Source organism: Stegodyphus dumicola, chromosome 4 (genome assembly GCF_044657685.1).
Source record: "Stegodyphus dumicola isolate Sdum_Otavi_A_Nest chromosome 4, ASM4465768v1".
NCBI classification, from domain to species: Eukaryota; Metazoa; Arthropoda; class Arachnida; order Araneae; family Eresidae; genus Stegodyphus; species Stegodyphus dumicola.
This window is the reverse complement of record NC_140771.1, coordinates 27,334,200-27,359,987: the sequence shown is the minus strand read 5'-3', so window position 1 is coordinate 27,359,987 and position 25,788 is coordinate 27,334,200. Positions and strand designations below refer to the sequence as shown.

The following is a 25,788-nucleotide window of genomic DNA, read 5'->3' as shown; positions in this document are numbered from 1 at the left end:
TTATATATAGGTTTCAACATTAGATTCTGTACCTGACATTAATATGATAGTTTTTCTTCCTGAAATTCTTGATGGCCTGTTTATTATATTGGGAGATCCTCTTGCTGAAATCAGAAAGATGTAAGCATTATTACATATATTAGGGTTTCTTTATGTTCTTTTATGATTTTATTTTGTGTGTGTCAACTTGGTTAACTGCCAATTCCTCAGTTATGCCTCAAGACTCCCAATGTTTCATCCCATTTTTTCTTGGTCTCCTAGTTTTTAATTTTTATCCTTTATTAAGGAAACCTAATAAGAAAATGTTTGACAGTAATAAATGAATCTTAAATTGTCCGAAAAATTTATGTGATTTGAATTGTCTTAATCTGTTGTAGACATTACTAAAACTTTTCATGACCATTCCACCAATGTTTAATCAGTTAATATTTGTATTTAATTTTGTTTTGCATTAATAAATAATATACATTATGAAATTTGTCCATACAATAGTATATACAAGGCATGTCCAGAAAGTAAGTTTCGTTTCAATTTATCTCCGCTGCAGCTCTGCGATCGCAGTTCCGCACTCTGTATCAAGGAGAAGAAACGCGCGCCATTTGGAGATCGCTGTCAGTCACGTACGCTTTGTTGTGCTTGTTTACAATGTCGGTGTTGATTGAAAATCCCGCCGCTTGTGAAATCAGATCTGTGATTCGTTTTCTGAATGCAAGGAAAGTGAAACCGAGTGAAATTTATCGGCAAATTTGCGATGTTTACGGACCAAAAGCGATGAGTGATTCAATGGTGAGAAGATGGGTCCAAACGTTTAGTGACGGACGTAGTGATGTGCACGATGAAGAACGAAGTGGGCGTCCATCTTTGGTTACAGAAGAACTGGTTGACGCGATTGATGACAAGATCCATGAAAACCGAAGGTTTACAATTAGTGCTCTCACTATGGAATTTCCCCAAATTTCACGATCACTAATGCATGAAATTGTTACCGAAAAACTGAAATTTCGTAAACTTTGCTCACGTTGGGTACCAAAGATTCTTAATGAGCAACACAAAACAAAACGGATGGGTAGTGCACTTCAATTTTTGACCTGTTATGCTGAAAGCGGCGAAGAATTTCTGACACAGATAGTCACAGGAGATGAAACTTGGGTTTCTTGCGACACCCCTGAAAGTAAGCGGCAATCAATGGAATGGAGGCACACTTCATCCCCAGCAAAGGTTAAGCCGAAGCAAATCTTGACACCTCAAAAAATGATGTGCACAGTGTTCTGGGACTGGAAAGGCTTCATACTCATTGATTTCTTACCGCGTGGTCAAACAATCAGAGAAGATGCTTATTGCGAGACACTTCGGAAATTGTGCCGCGCAATACAGAATAAGTGCTGAGGATTGCTGTCAAAAAGTGTTGTTTTTCTTCACGACCAAACACTGCAAATGTGACGAAAAACCTCCTACAGGGATTTGGCTGGGACGTGTTTGACCATCCTCCGTACAGCCCTGACCTCGCTCCTAGCGACTTTCATCTGTTCTTACATCTTAAGTCTTTCCTTGGCGGTCAACACTTCAACAATGACGACGAGCTGAAAGAAACTGTTTTTAACTGGTTGAAGACACAGGCGGCAAATTTCTATGAAGAAGGTATACAAAAATTTGTGCCACGCTATGACAAATGCCTGCAATTTTTCGGCAGTTATGTGGAAAAGTAGTTTAAGAGTTGTTAAATTTTGTGCAATAAATAACTTTTCTGTAGCTGTACACAATTTACTTTTATTACCAAACAGAACTTACTTTCTGGACGTACATTGATTATTAATTTTCTTCCTGATTAAAAATGCTTTGATGAATAAAGATTTTTTCATACCTGGGATAAAAAGTATGATAAAAATGCAAAATTAAATTAGCCGAAGACCATAAAATTCAGCACATGTTATCAGATATTAATATAATTTATATCAGGATCATATTATAAATAGTTCAGTATTAGGAAGTATGCATTATAAAGTGAATTTGGAATTCTTTCTAAGTCACATTGCTGTTCAACACAAAAACCTCCCAGAGTTTCCTGGTTTTTCATATTTTAAGGTCAGCAGCCATGGAATAGAATTACTGGTACTGTTCTGTTATCAAGACCAGTATCCAGATATGTTAAACTACTTATAAGACAATTTATGCAGTCACTGTATCATGATGAGATTGTGTGCAAAATTGAAGCCAAATATGGAAAACCAGGTTTTTTGATGTACCTCGTAAACTAAGACCACTGGGCAGTGGCTTTTACTAACCGGCCATGATTATACTGCTGTCATATTGGCATTCTCACTGATGCTGCCATTCCCAAAAATGAGCGTAGGGATAAACATGACCTGTATGTCTCGTCATTGTAATTTATATGGTAACAAACAGGCAGATTTTTTTGCCAGAATGGGTGCCAAGCTACACTGTACAAAACAAAAAAATCTCTTTATAAAGCAACTCGTACAGTATACTAAACTATTTATAAGACAATTTTTGCAGTCAACATACCAGGTTGAGCTCCTGTGCAAAGATGAATTTTTATTTGAAGCCAAATATAGAAAACTATTAATTGAATTATCCTTATTTTTTTAATTAATTTCTGGATTAGAAAAACATTTAAGGGTTTTCATTAGTTAAAGTCAGTAAAAAAAAAAAAAAAAAGCACCTATGTAGACATTTATCTTTGTAAACTGAATTTTAAAATTATGGCTGATAGTAAAAGGAAAACTAAGTTTCTTTGGTAAACTAGATAATAGAACAAAATCTGAATATGACTTGTATTCTCTTGTGTAAAATTAAATGAAATCATAAAAATAGGAAAAGAAATTGATAATGTTGTTTTTCTCGTGTTTTATTATTGATATTAAAAAAGAAGAAATGTATAAGCTTGAACATTAACTAACATAAATGCTCTTCATGAAGATGATAAAAGGGTCATGAATTCAACTTGCCCATAGACAATTTTCATAATTTAGTCCACATGGTGAGTGGTAGACAGGAATTCCAAATTTTTAGCACATTTAAATTATCTGGAATATTTTTAATCACATTAAAATAAGAAAGCAGAAATGAAATTTAGATTGAGGAGGGGAAATATAAGTTTGAATGAAAGTTATAATAAGAAAAGAATATAAAAGTTTGAATGACTTCTTTTCTAAGTAGGATATATTTGTTATATGTTGCTTATTAGTTTGCTGTTGCATCAGTTTTTGGAGCTTTACTAATGAATGGATTGTGAAAATATCATACATTACTATAGTTTTGCAATTTTTTTTAACATTTTGCAGGTGTGAGTCAGTTTTAGGAGAATTTTTACGAAATATTATTGAAAATCCTCGTCGAGTTAATTTTGTTGCTATGGTGAATATATTGACTATGCATGCAAATTCAACTGGTAAGTGATTTTCTAAAAGTTTTCTTGAACTTTTGTTATTAGAATTATGTGTAGCTTAATCTTTCAATTTCTGTCATTGTTACATTTTACTGTTAGGGCATTTATCATCCATGCAGACTGCACATTTTCAGACATACTGCTGCTTGAAATTCCATTTCAAGTTACAGAAGCTTATGTTTATTAACTGAAAATTTTGTAAATATGTGCAAAATCCTACATTAACTCATAGAAACTCATATTGTTTTCACATAGACATTTCGTAGTTCAATGTGGGTTTTCTTTTGTTCTATGGCATCCATCGTACTGTTGTCCATCATACTGTTCGTAGTCTTTTGTTCTATGGCATAAGTCATTTACTTCTTAGTTTCCATGCAGAATATATTTGTGTCACCTCCCCAACTGCAGTGGTGATTCAGTTTATGAGTTTAGCAACATGACAGGTAAGTTTAGAACAAATACTGAAACACCATAAGGAAAAAAACTGAAGACCAAAGTGGCCATACTATCTGTCTTCCATGTCCATTTCACCGATTAGAAAAGTGTTCTTTAAGTTAATCTCAGAAGTGTGTGAGGTATTGGGGAGTTTTCCATTCTGCATGAAATATATAATGTTGAATGCACTTTTTTTTTTTTTTTTTTTTTTTATTTCTAGATCATTAACAGCTCAAAACACATTCATCTTTAAGCTGTCATGAATGTGTTATGCCAGTGGTTCCCAACATTTTTTTCCCATGTACTTCTTTCACTTTTGTTAGAAGATCCCCCCTCCATCCTTCCCAAAGTTTGAAAAACGCATACATACATTTATTTAGATCTAGATTATTTTCTAGCGTGTTTTATAAATTTAACAAAAAAAAAGTATAGAAAATGTTAGTATTAAGTACCAGAACTTAACAAAAGTAGTTTAGATTAGTAGTAGAATAAAACTTTAGTAGAAATTTAGTAGTACTTTAATTTAATAGCACTTTAATTTAGTAGTACTTTAATTTAATAGCACTTTAATTTAGTAGTACTTTAATTTAATAGCACTTTAATTTAGTAGTACTTTAATTTTGTAGTACTTTTAATTTAGTATTACCTTTAAAGTACTTAGTAGAATAAAATTTGAAAAAAATATTTTTTTTATATATTCATAAAGTAAAACTAGTGTCCTAGATAGTGCAATTAAGGATGCTTACTTTATCAATCAGATAAGATATCATTTCTTCACTGAAAATTATGGGATATAGTATTGTCTTGCCTTCACTACTAATATGTTGCATAATCAGTCATAAAATAACATTTTTTCAAGTGTTGAAATTTCTATGATATGGCCAGATTATTGTATAGGGAATTCCAGTTTGTGTCATTTTGATTTTTAAGCTATTATTAAAGAAGCTATCCTTTATTCATTGGTGACAAAACATATCGTCATCCTAGAGATTTTGCATGGCTAACAAAACAACTGATTATAACAAAAAATCTGGTGCCAGAAGTAAACTGTTAGGACATTGGAAGGATCCTCACCATGATGGGTGTGAAATTGGCATTTGAACACTTGTTCTATATTTAATTTCCTTGAACCAAACTTTGCAGCAAGTACACTTTGCACCTGTCTAAGCATCCATTGTTAAACAAATACGGCGAAGATTTTCAGTAGTGTAGTTCAATATAAATATACCAATAGTATTCACGGTTGTAGAATTCAGTAACATGTACTTATGTGAGTGAAAACTTTGAGTTGCATTATCAGATGCTATTGAAACTAAGTATGTAAGTCTTTTGAATAACTTTCACTGAGCTTACAAACTATGTTTTTTTTTTTTTTTTTTTTTTTAATCCTTTATCAAGCATTTTAGGATGCATTTAGTTGATATTTTTGGTAAATATTTTCACTATTATTATAATTAACAAGAAATGTTTCTAAAAGCATATGATAAGTATCTCAGTATAGAGTGACATATATGTATGTGCTGCCTAAAAATAAATTATCAATAATGGCAGAATATTAATATAATGACTAAATTTCACAAAATATAAAATTATATTTACTGTCTCTCTTTTGCTATATCTGAAATTTAGAGGGGAAAAAAGTATTTTTGAAAATGTTTTATACTACTTAAATGTATTTAATTTCCTTATATAACTTTCTGGTTTTTAATTTTTCAGAGGATTTGGTTCAGTTTACTGCTCTTGTATGGTTAAAAGAATTTGTAAGGCTTGCTGGATGCACACTATTGCCTTATTCATCTGGTATACTGACTGCTGTACTTCCAAATTTAGCTCAAGATACTGAAAATAGAAGAAGTATCCTTCTAAATAATCATTTATCTTCTTATGTTTTTATGCATCCAAGTTTCTTTTTATTTAAAAAATAAGAAAAAGAAAATTTTAGAGTTGTGAGAAAAATTCTTCAAAATTGCTACAGTAATGTTTCTTTATTTCTGGAAATATATTTGAAACCATTTAAAAAAGAGTAATGTTTAATATAAAAGAAAATATATAAGGTACAGGGTGCACACAAGTCTGTACATCATCAGATACTTTAGAAAATACATTACAAAAAACATATGTTAATCGATATAATTATCGAAAAGATAAAACATGTTTTAATTATAGAAATATCCATATGTATCTTTCCAAAATCTCTACATAGCTAACTGTGCTACTAAATTTACTTGTTCACATTATTCAGTATTTCTGAGATTACTTTCTGGAAGGCTTCGTACAACAGCATTTTTGTAGTTCATCAGTTGTTGAATGACAGCACCACTGTACAGACCTTTTTAATGAAACCTTTTAAAGTACATTATCTCATCTCTTAAAATAAAGCTTCTTGAAGGCTTAAGGAAGCAGAATTGGAAATTGTCCTATCAATGCAAAGTTTGGAAATACTTCATTTAGATGGCATCAAATGGACATATACAAACTGAGCTGGTGCCATATAGCACTGAGGCCAAACACTGTATGCGATTCCAGCAGTTCAGAACCGTGAAATGAGCCAATTCTTGAACATTTCAAGTTACTTCATGTTTGTAATAAAACCATTAAAAAAATATGACCAGATACAGATTCATTGCTGTCATTCTGGCGTATATTTTAAAAGATAGTAGCTAAAGTCATTCAAGAAATTGTAGTGCACTGCTTATTAGATATGCCCATATCAGGTATATAGACATTGTACATACCATACCGTGTGTGTATATTTTTAGAAAGTTTTTCTAAATTGCTCTTTAACTATTCGAAGATATTGTTGAAACAGCTAAAACAGTTAACAATGATCTAATGAAACTAGTTGTACAAGAAAAGCAACAGCTGACATGTGAGGCTACTGATGATTCTTCGTCATCTGATAAAGTTGAAGCACCTTTAATGGATCAGTTGGACAATCAGCTTGATTTGAAGTCTCTGGTTATTGTTTTAACAAAACAGATAAAATACGATTCAATTCAAACTCGTATTGCAGTCTTAAGGTGGATACATCATTTGCTCTTGCAAATTCCAGATAAGGTTATTGCTTAAAAAATTTTATGAAATTGTGCACAAAGCTTTAATTATGCTTCTTGGTCAAGCAAAACTTCATTTTTAATCCCAGAAAAAACCTTGATAAAATGCAATAATTGACCATATCAAGTCAATTATTGTAAGTAAATTGAAATCAAAATTTCTTTTTATAAAATTGGTGTAACTACTATGAAAAATTGCTTTTTATTGCATAAGTTTTCCACATTTTTCATTCAATTTAAAATATGTTTTAAAATTTCTTATGAGAAATTTATGTGTGTTATATTGTGTAAGATGTTGCCAGACAGTGAGATATCTACGGGAGAAAGAAATAGTTTTCATTTTAAAATGTACTTCATTGCTTCTAAAGCAGAATTGTTAAACCTGGTCTTGAAGTTCAAGTAAAGACATAAAAGGCAGAATATACAAATATTTATACATCATACTAGCTAGGAAGAAATAATTACAATTTTGAAAATATACTTTTGTTAGGAATGTTAATCAAATAACGCCAGAAATCCTCGAACTTTGTCAAAACTTGTACATATGTGTTGCCTTATGTATGTGAATGTTATTACACATTATTTTTCTTGTCTCAGTAGAATGAATTTTCTTCATTTCCAGTGATCAAATTTCAATAATTATAAAGTGTTTTAAATGTAATATCTTTAAAATACGTAATATAATAGAAATATATATATATATTTGTAATAAGGTATACCCTTGTAGAACACGATTTTGTGTATACGTGTTTTCTTAACTATCTCCATTCAATTTGCCCACCATGAAATTTCAGTTATAAACAGTTCACTGCAGAGTGTTGGCAGCCTTTCAATAGTCGTCTTTAACCCCTTAACTGCCACGGAAAATGTACACGATTCATTTCCCAGTGCCACGATATTTCACACAGGCGGGCGTAGTTATGTGATGTGTTAGGGGGAAAATAAATGCAAGTTTTACTTTCACCAAATAAAGAATAAAAGAAAAAAATGAATGTACAAAATTTAATGTTTTGAGTAAAAGTATAATAAAAAGATGTAAGTATAATAAAAATGATGTTTTTATAATAAAAAATATCCCTAAAATGGAGTTTCGATCAACTCATTTTTAGACCAGTAAAGTGTAATACAGTCAAATACCGAAAATCCGCGTTGCCTCTCAGAATATAAACATTCAGTTTATAGGTTCCAGAAACCGCAACATTGAGTACAAAATATCGAAGAAAAAAATACTTACTGAATAATAATGAGTCAAAACGATTATTGATATAAAAATGTTAAAAAAATAAGATAAAATAAATAAGCTTTTTTTTTCCTCTAATCTGCATCAAGGTAAAAAAGCAAATGATTCACTTAACTCTTTGTTCAAGTTCAGGATTCACGTTGTTGTATTTTCTGAGCTTTGTTATTTCATTTCACGAGATTGTTTAAGGCTGCCTTTTTTTTATCTGGATATTTTGTGGATAAATTAAGAATATTTTTAATTTCAGCCCTTTTTAATGCAATGACAGGTAAGAAACGCACTCGTGATTTTACTGCTTGCAACGTTGAAAATTGTAAACACGTTGCATTGACGGTATTGCAAAAAGTGCAAATTCTGTAAAAGATTGAAGCAGGTGCTACTCCTCGATTTATAGCAGAATAGTATGGAATTGCGAAACGATTGTGTATGATATACGGGAAAATAAAGAAAAGCTGTTGAAATTTTACAGCAACAGTGATTCTAACACCAGAAATCTTTGCATGAGGCGAAATCGGCAAACCTCGATGCTGTGTACATATAATATATGTAATAATAATTTAATGCATACAATAAATTATTGCAATAATGTATATAATAATTTAATTTAAATGTATCTAATACGCATTATTCATTTTGCTCTTTTAATCTGAATATTATGCTTTATCTTTTCTGTCCTAAAATCCGCACAACCTCTGGTCCCAAGCTTTGCGGATTTCTGGAATTTTACCGTATCAGGTTTCAGTGTTATACCTTGTGAAATCAATATGCCTAAAAAAACATATATTTCTTCTGAACTGGTTGAATGCCATGATTTTGTTCTTTAGTTTTCGTTTGCAAGGTGTTGAGTTTCAGTAACAAAATGAAGCACGAGTAGTTCATCAAAAAATAATTCAAAAAAGATAAATGGGTTTGAAACATCTCTTATATCTTTCTTTATTCCTGGAACCCACTACAAAAAATAAAAGAAAACGGAGGACACACAAGGAAAAAAATACCTTGTACTCAAACAATACCGTGCAGTCATTACTTTCACCGCTTTAGACACATCCCTTTCTCCAATTTCTCCCCACACTTCTCTGAAATAGTATCCTCCTTTGTATACTTTGTCAAGGTCATTGTGGTGTTGCATTCCAAAGTTTTGCGAATAATTATTCAAATAATATTAGCAGCGCAAAGCAAATGATAGTATTTTGAAAGGGCGTATATGTATGCCCAGGGCAGTTAATGCATCGGCAGAGCAAGGTGTATTTATATGCCTGTGGCAGTTAAGGGGTTAATGATTGGTTTGAAAATTATTCATTAAAGAAGTCCATCTTTGCTTAAAACAAAGAAGCATTAAAGTTCCACTAATTCTTGATAATGCTTCAGCGCAAGCTGAAACCCTCATAACATTGCAACCAAATGTAGAAGTTTATTCCGTCAACCCAATACCTCTTCCTTTATCCAACCAATGGATCAAGAAATGATAAAAACATTTAAACCCTCTTGTATCAGGCATGTTTAAATCTCTACAAATAAAGCATTAGACAAATAAAAACATGATACACTAATGGCATTTTGGAAGCAACTCAACATGAAACACTGCATAAAAATAATTAAACTGGTATAGGAACAAATGCATTCATCTGTCATCAGCACTGGCCAGAAGTTGTCAACAGTTTTAAAGGATTTCCATTGATTGAAATTGCGGCCAAGGAAATTGTATAGATCGCAAAAGTAATAGGCTGCATAGAATTTTGAGATATGAAGGAAGGAAAAATCAAAAAATTAGTTGAGAATGACAGTTTTGAAATGCCAGGTGAATAACTGCATGATCTTATAATAGCAGCCAGCATTGAAAGCAGCGAGAGTGAAGGAAATAGTGAGTGAGCTTTTAACATACAAGAAATTAAACCAATTATTAGAAAAGGCACAGAAACTGTCTGAATTTGTAATGGAGATCGACTCAAATGAAGAAAAAGATACTATTTTAAAGGTATTGAAAAACTTTGCACTCCTTACCACAAAACGTTTAATGAGTTGCATCAAACTTTGTCCTGAGCAAAAACCATCAAATATTTTTTAAAAAATAATTATATCATGTGCCTATTTATTAAGTAGTAATTGAAATCTTTTCAGTTAACATTTGTTTCATTTTCCCCTTTTAATTAAAATAATATTTAGGTGTGTTTAAATTATACATATTTTCTTAACCCGAACTATACCTAACCCTTTTTTTTTTTTCGACAGAAAGTTAACTTTGCAGAATGTGATTTTGCCATGCGCTCAATGTGTTAATAATATAGCTCTTGCATTTGGCAAGGATTTACTGTATATTGATTTATATAAATAAAAATTATTCTTAGTATTCCTTCTGAAATATATATATATATGTATTGATTTTTAACAGATATTCATATATGTGGATGACATATTTCCTGTTCTCTTGCAAACATTATCTGATCCTTCAGATGAGGTATCAGTATATTTTATTAATCCATTTTTGTCCAAAAAAGCAAATTTTTGCTTTTTAATTGATACTTATTTAGATCTCAAAAAAGGTTTTTGTCTAATTATTGATATCAAAATGTGTCATCATCTGCATTTGTTCAGATTCTGTTATAAAAATTAATTATTACTTTTTTATACTTATTGTGTAACAGCTTTTTATCCATTTTTATAAAGTTCCCCTATTTTTGCTCTAATGGTTTATTTTAAGTATGAAGCTATATTAGTGTTCTTAAAATTAAATAAAAAATAAAGTTTAGATCAATATGGAACAGTAGTATTCAACCTGTTTTGTCCTATGCACTCTTTTTACCATCACTAAAAGATCACTGCACCCCTCCTTTCCAAAACCCGAAAAATATATATATATATTTATTGAGATTTAGATTATTTTTTATTATGTTTTCTAAATTAAACCGTAAAAAGTAAAGAAAATATTGATAAATACCAAACTGTGAATAAAAATATTTTTGTATATTCATAAACTAAAAATAAACACTAAAATAGCTAAAACACTGACCATACCCCCTCTGAAATTATGAAATTCCGTCTTGATTGAGAATAATTGCTATAGAACCTAAGGTAGTCTATGCTTATCTAAAATTTCCTTTTTGTTTAGTTTTAATTTTTACATTGGTGTTTTTCTCTTCAGTGTAAATACAGTAATGTGCATTCCTTTGAATGTGGTAGAATTATTTTTAAGCTTGAAAAGGGGCATAGTTTGACATCTGTCTTTGTCTATTTTGCAGTTTGAAATTGATAAAAGTATTGTTTCTTGAGCTTGGAAAGCCTTCCAAATAACAGGTACAGCTGTAAGAAAGGTTGCTGGTGGTCAACCAAGGAAAACAGTGGTAACTGATGACCAGTATATCACCTTAAAAAGCAAAGAAGAGATTGAAACTAGACAGCGGGTAATAGTGAAAGCAGTTATGCACACCAACCATACGACAAATGTCCTAGGTGTGGTGACATAACCACATTTTTTATCCAGTTGTCTAAGCTTTCTCTCCCCGCCCCCCTTTTTTTTTACTGTGGTGGATTTAATGAATTAAGATTTGTTGTTCTTTCAAGAAAGCGTGATAGCCCTCAAGGCTTTGCCATAATCACACACGCTCACCTTCAAGAAAGTGATTTCCGTTACAAAGGAAGATTGTGTTCAATTAACTATTTCATGATGTTAAAATACATCAAAGCTGAAATGGTTATGCAAGTTTCACTCATGCTAGGAAGGAAAAAAGATGTCCAAACATAAATGTGATTTCCTGGATCGTACATTTTTTCTTTACTACCATCCGTATGGTGTCAGGAGTTAATATCTATTGAGTGTTGTGAACCAAAGTTTGCATCAAATGAATCACAACACAATGGTTAATTGAAATAACTACATAAGGAGAGGTACATGTTAGTTTTTCATCCTAATAGTTTATGAAAATTGCTGAGGTTTTCTTCGTGAGAGAAAAAAAGGGACATAGGCTGTGTTCCTCTCCCATGGAAATTTTTCGATTATTTTATCATGAAATTAGAGAATGCATCCGTGTTGTTATATCCGATCATGCTGTTTTGTCGAGTATGGAGGCAAAGGGATAGGGAAAGAAACAAATCAAAATGCACCTGTATGTTGCCCAAAATGTATGATTTGGCTTTAACAGAAAAGTACCAAATAATTTAATTTTATGGCACTTTGTACTACTCATCTAAAGCATTGGGTATTTACGTGGTCTACTGAATAATCAAACTTAGTGATCTGAATTTTGTCCTTTTAAATTTAGAATTTCACTTTTTAAAATTAAAGAAAGTTTTTTCATAATTTACAAATAATTTGGTCAAATATAGGTATTTTTAGTTGCTTAAAGTATCAAAATGCTCGCCTCATTAAATAATGTGTGATATCTGTTATCCAAGTCTTATAAAGTAAATTATGTAATTAAACGATATAAGCTTAAACAAATATAACTTTAATTGTAATATGTTGATCCTCTAGTTTATTGTGAGGGAAATCTGAATTATTAAATGTATATAAAAACCTGTAATACTGTGATAGTTTATTTTGTTCTCATCTCAAACTGCAGTATCTCCACATCATGCACTATTCTGCCTAATTTTTTAATTCTTTGCAGTTTAAAATTAACTACTAAATATTACTGCGTTTGTTTTCTCTTGAATGAAAAGCTTTTTAGATTCGTGTAAAAATCATCTTTTTTTGTTTTCAATTTACTCCTGTTAAAATTAATTGACAACCAACAAGAATAAACAGAAAAAGTCTTTCTGGAAACTGAAAGAAAAGTTTTAAAATTTTTGTATTGTAAGAACTTATTTGCATGAATAGAAAGCGAAGTCAACAGTAATTATTTATTGTAATAAGTAACCAAATTAATAAGTGTAAAATTCTTGCAAATGTACTCTTTTACTATTAAAAACTACTTACTTTAGACTTCTGGCTTTTTTATCAAAAATCTTAGCTTTCATATATATTTTCTTTGTTTTGTTTTGCATTCAATGTATAAATTGTAGTAGAATTAATTTTGAGGATGTGTTTTTAAAGGCATTTATTCTTTAAGGTTGTACTTTTAGACATAGAGGTCTTAGCTGAAATATCAAAGTCACCTGCTGGACAAAAACATCATTCTAATTTTGAGAATGTTGCTTCATCATGCTTGTTAAAAGAGATCAAATTGAAACCTCCATCCAACTTGAATAGTTACTTCACGAGTTTCATGCTGTCACTTTTGTATTTGTTTAAGACAAATAGTCAGCTGTTTGAAAGCAAGTGTTCTTTCATTATCAGGTATTAAATTGTTCCTTTTTTCGTGTGTGTGTGTTTGTGTCTTTCTGAAATATTTTGTTTAATTTACTGACATAAAGAAGAAAAGAAAGAAATGTTTTGTGGGGTAGTATATGCTCTTCTGTTTTCTTTTTGCTTTTAAATCTTTAACTACTAAACCTTTTATCAAATGTGTGGGGTGAAAATACTGCCTAAACTTTCATATAGATTGCTAAGTAATTCTAACAGCTTTGTTTCTGGTGCTTTCTAAAGGAACTACCTGTAATCCTCCAAGTCACTGAGGTAAGAATTCTGCTTTTCTTTTATACATCCATCCTCGATGCAAGGGAATAATAGTGAGAGTGAGTGAGAGATTATGGCGCAAAACCAAAGATGATTATAGCACGCCAAGGGAATAATAATAAAACCTGTTGCTATGCTTCCAGTCCGAGGATGTTTGACAAAAAATTGGCAAGACACTGTATTATGACCTTTCTCTAACAAGTGTTGAATAATAATAAAGCATCTTTCCTATTTGATCAGCAAATTAACTCTCTTCAGTCCCCCCCCCCAAGTTATGTCATGATTTTGCCAAAAATGGCTAATAATTTACAAATTATTTCTTTAGATAATGATTTGCAAAGAAGCTTCCAAGTAAACTTGGCTGTACCAGTGGCTAAGCAATTAAAGACTGCTGAGTACTTGTTGGTTGGTGGGTTACTTTTGTAGGTTGGTTACCTTGGGTTTGAAATGGGGTAGTTTCATGTTTGGCTCATGAAGGCATCCTTTTCCTTAGGCTTAAAGCATTTACTGCTTTGCTGTATTCAAATAAATATCTAAATAAATGTCCAATTTGACTGTCTCATGGGTGAAAATAGAACTGGTTCCAAATTGTGCCCCAATGATTACTTTTTTTTAATGAGTGGGGGAGGGGGAGGACTACTGCATTACCAAATAAGTTTCATTAGTTCAGAAATACTAATTTTGCTTATTCACTGTCGCAGTGTCATGCGATTGGCCGCAAGAAAGCACAGTATTGTTACTTAGTTTTAAAGAAAATGATCTCAGCATCCTTTCAAAAAGTTTGATGTATTGAATTAAAGAAAATTGTATCATGAAAAGTTAACTTTAGTTAACTTAATTTCTTAAGAGGAATCATTCAATTTGATACATTAAAAGTTCTGCTTGATTTTGTTATGAGTAATATCAAAACTTTAATAAGTTTGAGTATGCATTGTTCCCTTTTTTGCTGTGCATGTGCAAGAAATAAACAGTTACCCATCTGCCTATTCTGTAAAAGAAAAAAAATGTTTGATGATCTAACTAGTTTTTCATTACAGAATTGTGGTAATATAGCAGTTCTTCATTGTGCACTACTCATTTTATGCTTACTATATTCAGTCTTCTATCAGTGGAAAAAGAAGCTGTAGTTTTTTTTTTTTTTTTTTTTTTTTTGGTGGGTTAAACATTTTTGCCAGAGTTCTATTGAATGAAACAATAAATATAATTTTACAATTTGTTTAATAATAAATACAATTTTTCAGCTTTTCTATAAATGTTATTTTAAACAAATTGCTAATAAAATTGTATTAAATACTATAATAAACACAAATTTATATTGATTTCCTTCTATGTATGTGTATAGTAAATAACTAGTGTCATATAAATAATGAATGAATAACCGATTTGTCTTTTATCATAGTCAGTTTCATTTCTGTGGATGTTTACAACAGTTAGTCACAAATCACCAAATTGTGTCAATGCCATTATTCACTTTCAGACTAAAACTGTTACAAAAGACAACTCCCAGTTATTCATATAAAATCTGCGTTGATTTTTATTTTTACATACATTTAAATTTATAATTGTAAACAAAAGTGAATTTTTTAGAATTAAAATAACAATAAAAAATAAAGTGTAATATCACTAATAGTGATAATACATTAAAATGATTTCTGTTCATGAATGTATGACCATGCTTAAAAGATTAGTAGTCCTTTCACAATGTGAAATATTATAAACCTTGCATTGATCGACATTGCATCTTTACATTCATAAAGTACAATAGTAAATAATACTCCTAACAACAAGATTAACATTCAAGACATAAACCATTCATTTAAGTTTCAAGGCATTCTAACATCATTTATTCAATTCAAATTTCAAGTAAAACATTCTGTAAAACAAATGTGATAGGGAGAGGCATCAATGACAATTCATTTTTGTATCATAATAGATACTGTGGGCCTGTTGAGGGAAACTTAAGCATATTGTCTTGTAAAAATCATGAATTTCTGAAAAAAAAACCTGTTTTAAAGTGTACACCATGTTCACAAAGTCCTTACCTAGTCTTTATTTTCACAACCATTGGCCATAGCCATGTACCTCCTGTTACAAAAGTGTTTAAATGATGCAAAGATCCGTGTTTTTGCATTTTTAAATTTAAATATATTGAAAAATTTTATACTCTCTATGAAAAATAAAACATAAAATTTGACTCTTATGTTATGAAAATTGACCAAGATATTTAATTTCAAAATTTGCAGTTTTTATATCATATTCAATTTACATTGAATGCATGAATAACAAGTAAATTAGAATAATTCCAAGTTGATTTTCTTTTCCTTAAATATTATTCAATGCTATTGTTTTCTGATTTATTGGTGTCTTAATTTATCATTTTATTCTATTTTGTATCTGGAAAAATTTTCACACATGTAATTTAAAAGATTTCAAGTGCTAAAAATACATTATTAATATTCTTAATTAAAGTTTTATTTCTTTAGAATAATAATATTTCCAAGTCAAGCTAGCGCTTTGAAGCCCTTAATGTTCATGATCCTAGATGTATGGGAAGGGGAGAAATTGCACCTACTTTCAGGAAACCAAACATTTTGGCCTCGTATTTTTGTTAATTTACATTCGCCTTAATTATTTTGATGTGTGTGGTACCATAAACAGATATGCAGTTCCAAATCCGTGAAGATGGATTTAAAATGCAGCCTTCTGTGTTTGCTTCTTATTGCTTCTCATGAATGTGTTGAACCCTATCATTAAGTATCTGAATTACAGTTCTCATCGGAAAAACAATCTATAAGCAAAAGATAACAAGAATAGTGAAAGAAATGTTTCTCATTTAGGAAGCAATTTAGTTATAAGTTCTAAAAGATTAAAAAATGAATAAAATTAATTTGAATATCAATAATAATTAAATTTGGAATAAATACCTTTCTGTAATCATGAGAAATCCATATGGCATACGTTTGATTCCAAAAATCATTTCTTTTTTGGAGAAAATGTCAGTTTAGGTTTCTTAAGAGATGTTACTGAAAAATAATTAAGTTTTTGTCCAGCTTTCAAAAGGCGTCATTGTACTACTTGTGCTTGATGAGAGCCATGATCTTCCCACATCCATTTTAATTGTGTGTATAATAATCTACAGTATCTTAGACTCATTCTTGTGAGTTTCTATCTTCTTCAGTAAATCTATTTTTATGCCCACACTTATCTAAATATCTCAGTGACAAATTTTCACTTTTTACTATCTATTTTTTTGGGGGGGTAGAGATAATACTAATTCAGGTTAAAATTTTAGTTTTTTTATCAATATATTTTTGTTCCATATCAGTATTTTTTAGCAATATCTCAATTTGTTCTCATAATTTGTTATTCAAACCTTTCTTGTTATCCACTTGAGTTATTAGAGAAATTCAGTAAATTAAAGTAAAAGTAAGTAATCTAAAAATTAAACAAATGTGTGAAACTTAAATGAAGAAAAGCAAATTGAAATGAATGAATGAAATTAATTACATTTATAATATTAGTGAAATATCCAAGACTGTCCCAGATCCATTACAGTTGCGGCATATTCTTTGGAGATTTGGCATGGTTTTCTTGTTAAACATCTGCACCACATTGGCATATATGACAATCCTTTGTGTATTTTGTGCAACCAGAATTTTGAGATCGACAGAGATCATTTGCTATTGATGTTCTTTGTTGAAGGAAGAAAACCTATACAGTCGATATTGGCAGGCTAGAGGGTTTTTGCAGTTGACATCCAGAGACTAATTTATTATTATTATTAATGCTTAATATAGTCATTTGTTGTTTCATTTCCTAATTTTGATGTAGTTATTGTAATGAGGTTAATTACTGTTTCGTCTTTTTGCATACTCTAATTTCGCCAGTGATGTATAATCAAGTGATTGCAATAAAAAAATTATATTAGTGATGTAATAAAATATTGTTAACTGTAAAAATAAAGGAAAAAATGCTTATAATCTAATTTAAATACAAGTAATTAAAATTATGTTGCCATTTTTGTTTGTTAAATTATTAAATTATGTGTAGCACATTTATTTTAGTTTAAAAATATTTGTGCTGGAATAAAATGCAAATGTGAAAGCTGCAATAAATTGTACATACCATAACAAAGGGAAAAAATATATAATGTTTTCTACAAGATTGTACATGATACACTAAGAGTGAGAAGATTAATTGTATTTGTGTTTTGTAATAAGTTTAATTTGTTATTTATTTTCAGGCAGCTTTGCATTTTATTAAATGCAGAAGACATTTATCTCACTTTATCAGAAATTCTAGTCATTTACAATGATGCCCGATTTTCCTGTCAGATGGTGCATACCTTGAATAGTATCTTACTTACTTCAACTGAACTTTTTGAACTCAGGAATCAACTTAAAGATCTTAAAACAGAGGTATAAACTTGTTTATATATATCTTTCTTTCTTTCCTCCCCCCAGGTAAAAATCTGAATTTTTGGTCTTGAAACTCTCAATTTATTATTTTACAACTGTTATTACAAGGATCCCATTCACCTGAAAATTTAAGCAAATAAAAAAAAAAAAAAAAAAAAAAGTCATGTAAAATAGAAACTTTCCTAAAAAGTCAGATTTTTTTTTTTTTTTTTTTTTAAATATATACACACCAATCTTTTCTAGTAAGTTCATGTATTAGATAGTAACAACTAAAAATTTCCCATCCTAAAAAGAAAGCAAATGAAATCTTTATTCAGATACATCCCATCAACTGCTGACAGAAATTTCATCAGCAGCTGCTAATTGTTATTGCAGAATTCTAAGAAGTAGTCATCCATAATTGGTGCTAAATCGTGCTACTTGTTGTCTTTATCAATTTAAATATGAGAATTTGTACTCATTAAATTTAGATAATGAGCAAGCATTAAAATTATTTAAATGTGAAAAATAATCCATCAGTTATAGTTAAACTTAAAAAAAGATTAAAAAATTGCAGACTTATTTCCCCTCCTTTTTTTTATTTGCAAAATTTTTCCAACTAAGGTTTAAAACTAACTCTTCCTTTATCCTTGCTGGGGATTTCTGTTAACCCATGAGCACAATAATATTGAAAAAAACTGATTTAAGTTTTATGTTATGCAATGTTGAGCATTCTAAAAATGTGAAAAATACTCAAATTCATTGGTTCAAACTCAAAGTTCAGTTTCCTGGTTCAAGTAACGTGTAACTATGAGATGGCTGGCATAAAAAAGGTTAACTGTTGCTTCAGAGATTTTAATAACAATTATTATGATTATTTATATGCTTTAATATTTATCGCTTTTCATTTTAGAGCAGCTGGTCTTTATTTGCGTGTCTGTATCGATGTTGGTGCCATAGTCCTGTTGCCACAGTTTCTCTTTGTCTCTTGGCTCAGACTTACAAACATGCATGTGATCTGTTGCATCTTTTGTATCCTTTTCTTAGCATTAATTTTCATTATTCATTTTTAGAATATATATAGCTTAATTACCTTTAAGCTTCAATTAGGAAGTTATTCATTCGTAGACTTAGTTAAACTATTGCCAAAATAACCACTTATTGAACTATTTTCATCTGTTTGTTTCCCATGTAGGTTGTTTAAATGTTTCTAGAAGAATTTCTCAGCATTACCAATTCATAGGTAAAACTAGTGAATAATAGCAGGCCCATTGCAATGTCAAAATGCAGAAGCTTCCATGATATTATGTTATAGACCATGTATAACCATTCTATTACCTTTTAACAATATCAACAAAAAGAAAGAAAGAAAATTTCTTTTCTCTGTGATGTTTTTGTAATTTAGGTATTTATACATAAAACATGAGTAAACATAATCTTAACTTGTTTGCAGCCAGTTTTTTCCCCCTATTTTTATACTTAAAATCTAAGCTGAAGTACAATTTAAAAATTTATTTTCCCTCATTAATGAACTACAGTAAGCACCATTTAATGTGATCATGTTGGTCCACAGCTATAATGATAACATTAAACAATAAGAAAAAAGGGTGCTATCAATATAGTGCCTAACCCACCCGCAAGGTCTCCAGTCGTTGGCAACTAGTTTTTCTACACCCTAATACATAAAAAAAATTAACAATGTAGGCACAATTAAAATTTCACAAAGCAGCATAAAATTAGCAGAATTGAAAATGCAAGAAATATCTGTAATGAAATGCTAAAAATTACATAAAACAATAATTTGACTAAATTAAAAATTTTAAAAAAATCCATGAAATACTGAAAATTGCATAAAATAACATCCATAATGAAACACTCAAAATTATATAAAATAACTAAACATTAACTAATTTAATAATATCACAAATTTCCATAATAATTTTTTTTTTTTTTTTTTTTTTTTTTTTTTTTTTTTTTTTTTTTACCCAGTCTGCCTGTACACAGCAGTCTGCTTCAACTTAAATAAATAGAAAGTAGCAGAATTCTCAGGATTACAGAAACAGAGCACCTTGGCACTGTTCTCTGTGTATGCATCAATATGTTTTAACTTTGAAAAAAATATTAATAATAATAAAAGGAAAAAATGAGACAATTGCTGTTATTTGTAAAAAGCTATGTTCACAATCACATGAACACAGTTCATGAACTTTCGAGCTGTAACATTTCTATAATAAAAAAAAGGTAGCCAAATGTATCATTTTATTTCTATAACAATAAGAAAACAATCTTTTTGCTTTCCTACATGACATTTTCTCCAAATGAATTCCCCAAGATAACTCAAAAGGTGATGCTTTGCTGTGTCTTGCCCTTTATTCTTGTACTTAATGGATCTGCATAGCCTTTCCTTATTTTGTATATGTATGTCACTTAAGGGAGCTACAAAATTATGCTTATGATTTACTTCCTAATGATAATAACCTACTAGGTTGAATCTGAATAAGGTTAATTGCAGCATAATTTTGAGAATGAGTAATGTCTGAATTTGGTTGTTATGCCATAAAAAACGAGATGTTTTCCTTATCATAATTCCAGAATGTTGCTGAATACCATGCTTTTTTTTTTTTTTTTTTTTTTTTTTTAATAAAGATGTTTATTATTCTGAACACATTTCAAGGTGCATGTACATGTAATTATATAAAGGTATCAGTAAAAATGTTTTTGGGAGAGTTAACCCTTTGACGCGCTCGATATTATTTTTATAATTTTTTTAACTAAAAACTCTAGAAATTGAATATTATGATCCTAGAGACAAATAATATATGAATTAAAAAAATCTACTCTTGCCCATTGTTTTGTGAATGGTGGTCGCACTGTAAAACCACCACGCGTCTAGGACTTTGAAACTTACCTAGGTAGTAGGAAAAAAAAAAACTTGCCTTTTTCCGTATGCGTTTCCAATAAATGACGAAATTTATGAATTAAAAAAAAATGCATGTAAGAATTACATAATATATATATTTCTTACATTATTTTACAAACTAAATCGTCAGAAAAAATTAAAAAATAAACATTTATGTAATTTTTCTATCGCAGTGAAAGTATAAGTACCTACATAATAAGCGTTTGGCTACATGGATTAAAAAACTCAGTAAAATAAGGATAAAAAAGACTCAGTTTATTATTATTATTATTATTATTTTCAAAGAACAAATATTTTTGTGACACTGTTGAAAGCATCTTTTGTCTCTTTGGTACATGCATAGACCCACAATGTACGTTTCGCACATGTGTCTTCTGTGATGTTTTTTCCTTGTGCTATAAAATGGACACTGATTGGATCTAAATTTCACTGGTATATGTCCAGCGTTATTTAGTTTCTTTTCATCTGGCACATGGAATTTGTGGTTTTTTTTATGTTAATGGGGGGGGGGCTTGGTCTTTTTGGCTTTGGTATGGATCATTCGTTTCCCATTCATACTTATTTTACTCGTATTTCATCTCAAAATATTCAGAAAATATTTTTAATTTAAATAAAACTTTACACGATTTCTATTTTTAATTACAGCAAAGTATATTTACATTAAATTTAAACCACAGGAAATAATTTATAAAATCACAATACTGGCATGGGGAGCAAGTGTGCTGAGGTCAGAGAAAAGTCTCTGGAAAAGAAAGACCTTTTTACTGGGCAGGTGCATGTATTATTTAGTAATAAAATAACTCTATGATTTCAAAACCCCTTATCTATATCCGGGTAAAAATAAACATTCCTATTTGAGAAGCAAGCAAACGCCATTGTGAAGAGCAGTGGTTTCAAGGCGCCACAATGCTCTAGTGGGGCAGTGGTCGCGCCCTGAAACCACAAAGCAAATGCCATACATATAGAGGTTTATATATATATATATATATATATATATATATATATATATATATATGCAGTTTAATTTTTGCTATTTTTTATTGTTTATGATAAAAATCATAATGTGTGGTGAATAACTTTTGAAATTTAAAGTTGTTTATATTACTAAAAGGAAGTTATTTTGTCTCATTGAAAATGAATTTTAAAAGGCCTCCGATTTGAAGTACTAAGACCTAAAACGTGTATGATTCTGTAGTCATTTTGTGTTATTTAAAGATAAAAGATCAGTAATGAATTGATTTTCACTCAAAAATTTCGGAAGGAAGAGGAGAAAAAAATTCGAAAATTGGTGGTTTCAATGCGCGACCACTGCTCGTCAAAGGGTTAAGTGACAGGAGACTTTCAATTCTATGCTACTAACATTTTTTTTTTTTTTTTTTTTTTTTTTTTTTTTTTATCATTCATGTCCACCAACTCCCTTTTTTTTATAATTTAAGCTTATGAAGTTTTAAAAAGCTTCTTAATTTTTTAATTCATTAATATTTTATTTCTTTCAAATCTAAAGATACTAATTAAAGTTGATGTATCATTATTGAGGTTTTCTTTAATGGATTATTTTATATTTTCATTCTGTACTGAATCTTTGCAAACTGAATGCACTCTGTTCCGTCTTTTTGGTAGATAGGTGGCGCTCTTGATGCACGCCGATGAAAAATATAGCACTTGACGCTTGAACATGAAGAATGACGCATGTCATTTTATTTGATGCTTGATTATGTTTCATGGCCGCTGTAGGCGGAAATAATATAAGTAATATAAGTTTATCGTTAATAAATGTTATTTCTATGTTCTGTGAACTCTTGAAATTTTGATTTGAAATTCTAATGCTCTCCCAACCGTGACTCCTGAAACGAAACGATCTTTGAATTTATGACTCATGAAGAAAGACACCACACATTTTGCTGGTGCCAAAACCCGGGACAAGGGGAATTACCTTTTGAAAGGTAAGACTTTTGATTCATTTGTTCCTGGTATCGATCTTTGAAAACGAAACATAATGGATGATTTAGCAAAAGAGAAAAAGAAACGTGCTATTGTACGTAGTAAAGTTACTACACTTCTAAATAAACTTGAGAAATTATTATCGGAAGCATTAAGTAAAGAACATGTAGAAGATCTAAATTCATCATATGAATTGTTAATTGAATACCATGAGAAACTTAAAACTCTTGACTCAAAGATCGATGCTCTCATAATTGATGAAAAAGAATATGATAACGAACTACTTGTATGTGAAGAGTATGATGAAAAAATTATAACGTTTAAAGCTAAGATTATTAGTAAAGTAAAGAAAATTAACAGGAATGAAGTTGTTGAAAGAAGTATAATTACAACTAGTAATGGTATTAGTAGTACTCTGAATGGTAATAATGTTGTTACAAGTGGTGCTTCAGTAAAGTTACCTAAATTAAATATTGAAAAATTTGCTGGTGATCCCAGTAAATGGCTCGAATTCTTTAATTCGTATGATAATGCTATTCATTCTAATCCAAGTTTATCTAAAATAGGTAAGTTTACATATTTGAAAAGTTTATTATCTGGTTCAGCATATAATTGTGTTTCTGGTTATGCTTTATCTGAAGAAAATTATGATCTATGCATTAAACGTTTAGAAGAGAGGTTTGGTCGTAAAGATGTTATTATATCAAAATTCATGCAGATGTTGTTACAGTTAGAACCAGTTAAAAGTTCTTCAAATGTTTTTGAGTTAAGAAAGCTCTATGATCAGTTACAAATCTGCGTTAGAAATTTAAGTAGTTTAGATGTTACTAGCGGTTCATACGGACAGTTATTGAACCCAATAATTCTTAAATTGTTACCTGAAGATTTAGCTCTTGAATTCCATAGAAAAAGAACATCTAACCAAAATATAGAAGTAAGTGAATTAATAGAGTTCATTAAAATAGAAACTGAATGCCGAGAAGCAAGTATTTTGATTAATAGCTCAAAAGGTAATAAATACACAGGGGTTAATCCTAAACAAGGGTTAAAAAATTATAAGGTCAAATCACAAGCTTCTGCTTTTAACACATCGGTAAAAATGTTTTGCATATTCTGCAAATCAAACGAACGTACATCTGCCGGATGTTTGAAATTTTCCGACGAACAAAAACGAAAGAAATTGAAACATGAAGGTCGCTGTTATAGATGCTTTCTGAGATCACATTTGCGGTCGTTTTGTCAATCAAAAATACAACCATGCGAAAATTGTAACGAGAAAAATCATAATAAACTTTTCTGCCGTTTGAAATTGAAAGAAATGGAAGATGTTAAATCTGCAGATACGCAAAATAAAACTTTAGTATCTACTTCCCACTGTAACACTCTAAAACCTGAAAATAGTGTGCTTTTACAGACATGTTCTGTTATTGCTCAAAGCAAAAATAAATCGAGAATCGTAAGATTATTAATTCAGGTAGTGAACGAAACTTCATCACCCACAAGTTAGCGCGCGATTTAGAATTGCAAGTCATTAGAAAAGAATTTCTAACAATTTATTCGTTTGGAAATCAGCGCGGTAACTCGCAAGAATTTGATGTATATAGTCTAAAAATAAAAAATAAAAACGATGATCGCTGCCTTGTTGTAGAAGCTATAGGGATAGAATTAATATCATCAATAGAATTCCAGGCGCCATCAACATGTCAAAACATTAAAGAATTTATAACTAAAAAAGGTTTGGAACTTTCGGATACAAGTCCCGTTAATGAGAACATAAATATTCTGCTTGGCGCGGAGCATTTCTGGTATATACAAACAGGAAGTAATTCAATGATAAATGATGGTTTGTTTATAGTACCGACTATATTTGGATACACAGTGATGGGTAAAGTAAAAAATAATAATACTCGAATTAATGCGTTGTTTTTATCTGCCGTTGAAGGAAACACATTTGATTTGCAGTCATTTTGGAAATTGGATTCGATAGGAATTGAAAATGAAAACAAAACATTTTCGGAAACTGATTTGGATACTATTAAGCATTTTAGCGACAGTTTGAAATTTAATAACGGCAGGTATGAAACAAAACTCTTTTGGAAGGACAATAAATCACAACTCGCTGATAATTTTTTCATTGCTAAACAACGATTTCTAGGACTAAAGCATAAATTAAAGGGAAATGATTTCCTATATAATGAATATGATAATATAATTAGAGAACAAGTTGAAAGGGGGATTGTTGAACAATGTAAGTTTGTTGAAAATGAACCTAATTGTTATTATATGCCTCATAGGCCCGTTATACGTGAAGAAAAAGTAACAACAAGAATAAGAATAGTTTATGATGCCTCTTCTAAGTCTGAAGGAGCTAAATCGTTAAATGAATGTTTGATATTAGGCCCTAATTTAAATCCTAACTTGTTGGATATAATTTTAAAATTTCGCGTACATAAAGTTGCATTTTGTGCAGACATAGAGAAGGCTTTTCACCAAATTCAAATTGATAGTGAAGATAGAAATTTTTTAAGGTTCTTGTGGTTTGACCATTCTTACGATGATAGTGACAATAGTTTAGGCTTTAAGGTTTTCCGAATGTGCCGAGTGCCGTTTGGAATGACAACAAGTCCGTTTATTTTGTCCGCCACTATCAAACATCATATTAAGGGTTATGAAAAGAAATATAGCAAAGCTGTTGACATGTTAAATAACTCCTTATATGTTGATGACCTTATCCATGGAGCAGACTCCGTTGAAGAAGTTTTCTCATTATCAACTGATGCAGTTAAAATTCTTCAAGACGCTGGTATGAACTTAAGAAAATTTGAATCAAATTCCGTATCCTTAA

At 30.3% G+C, this 25,788-nt stretch overlaps 1 protein-coding gene across 1 annotated transcript in view; it reads left to right on the top strand.

Moving 5' to 3' along the window:
• Positions 1–25,788, top strand: part of LOC118186483 (protein VAC14 homolog) — a 52,717-nt gene that overhangs the window by 14,897 nt on the left and 12,032 nt on the right. Inside the window, exons 6-13 of the mRNA XM_035356583.2 lie at positions 11–120; positions 3,303–3,409; positions 5,558–5,695; positions 6,636–6,898; positions 10,524–10,589; positions 13,180–13,406; positions 17,929–18,103; positions 18,996–19,114. Of these exons, the coding sequence (XP_035212474.1) occupies positions 11–120; positions 3,303–3,409; positions 5,558–5,695; positions 6,636–6,898; positions 10,524–10,589; positions 13,180–13,406; positions 17,929–18,103; positions 18,996–19,114 (1,205 nt within the window). The remainder of the gene's footprint in view (positions 1–10; positions 121–3,302; positions 3,410–5,557; positions 5,696–6,635; positions 6,899–10,523; positions 10,590–13,179; positions 13,407–17,928; positions 18,104–18,995; positions 19,115–25,788) is intronic.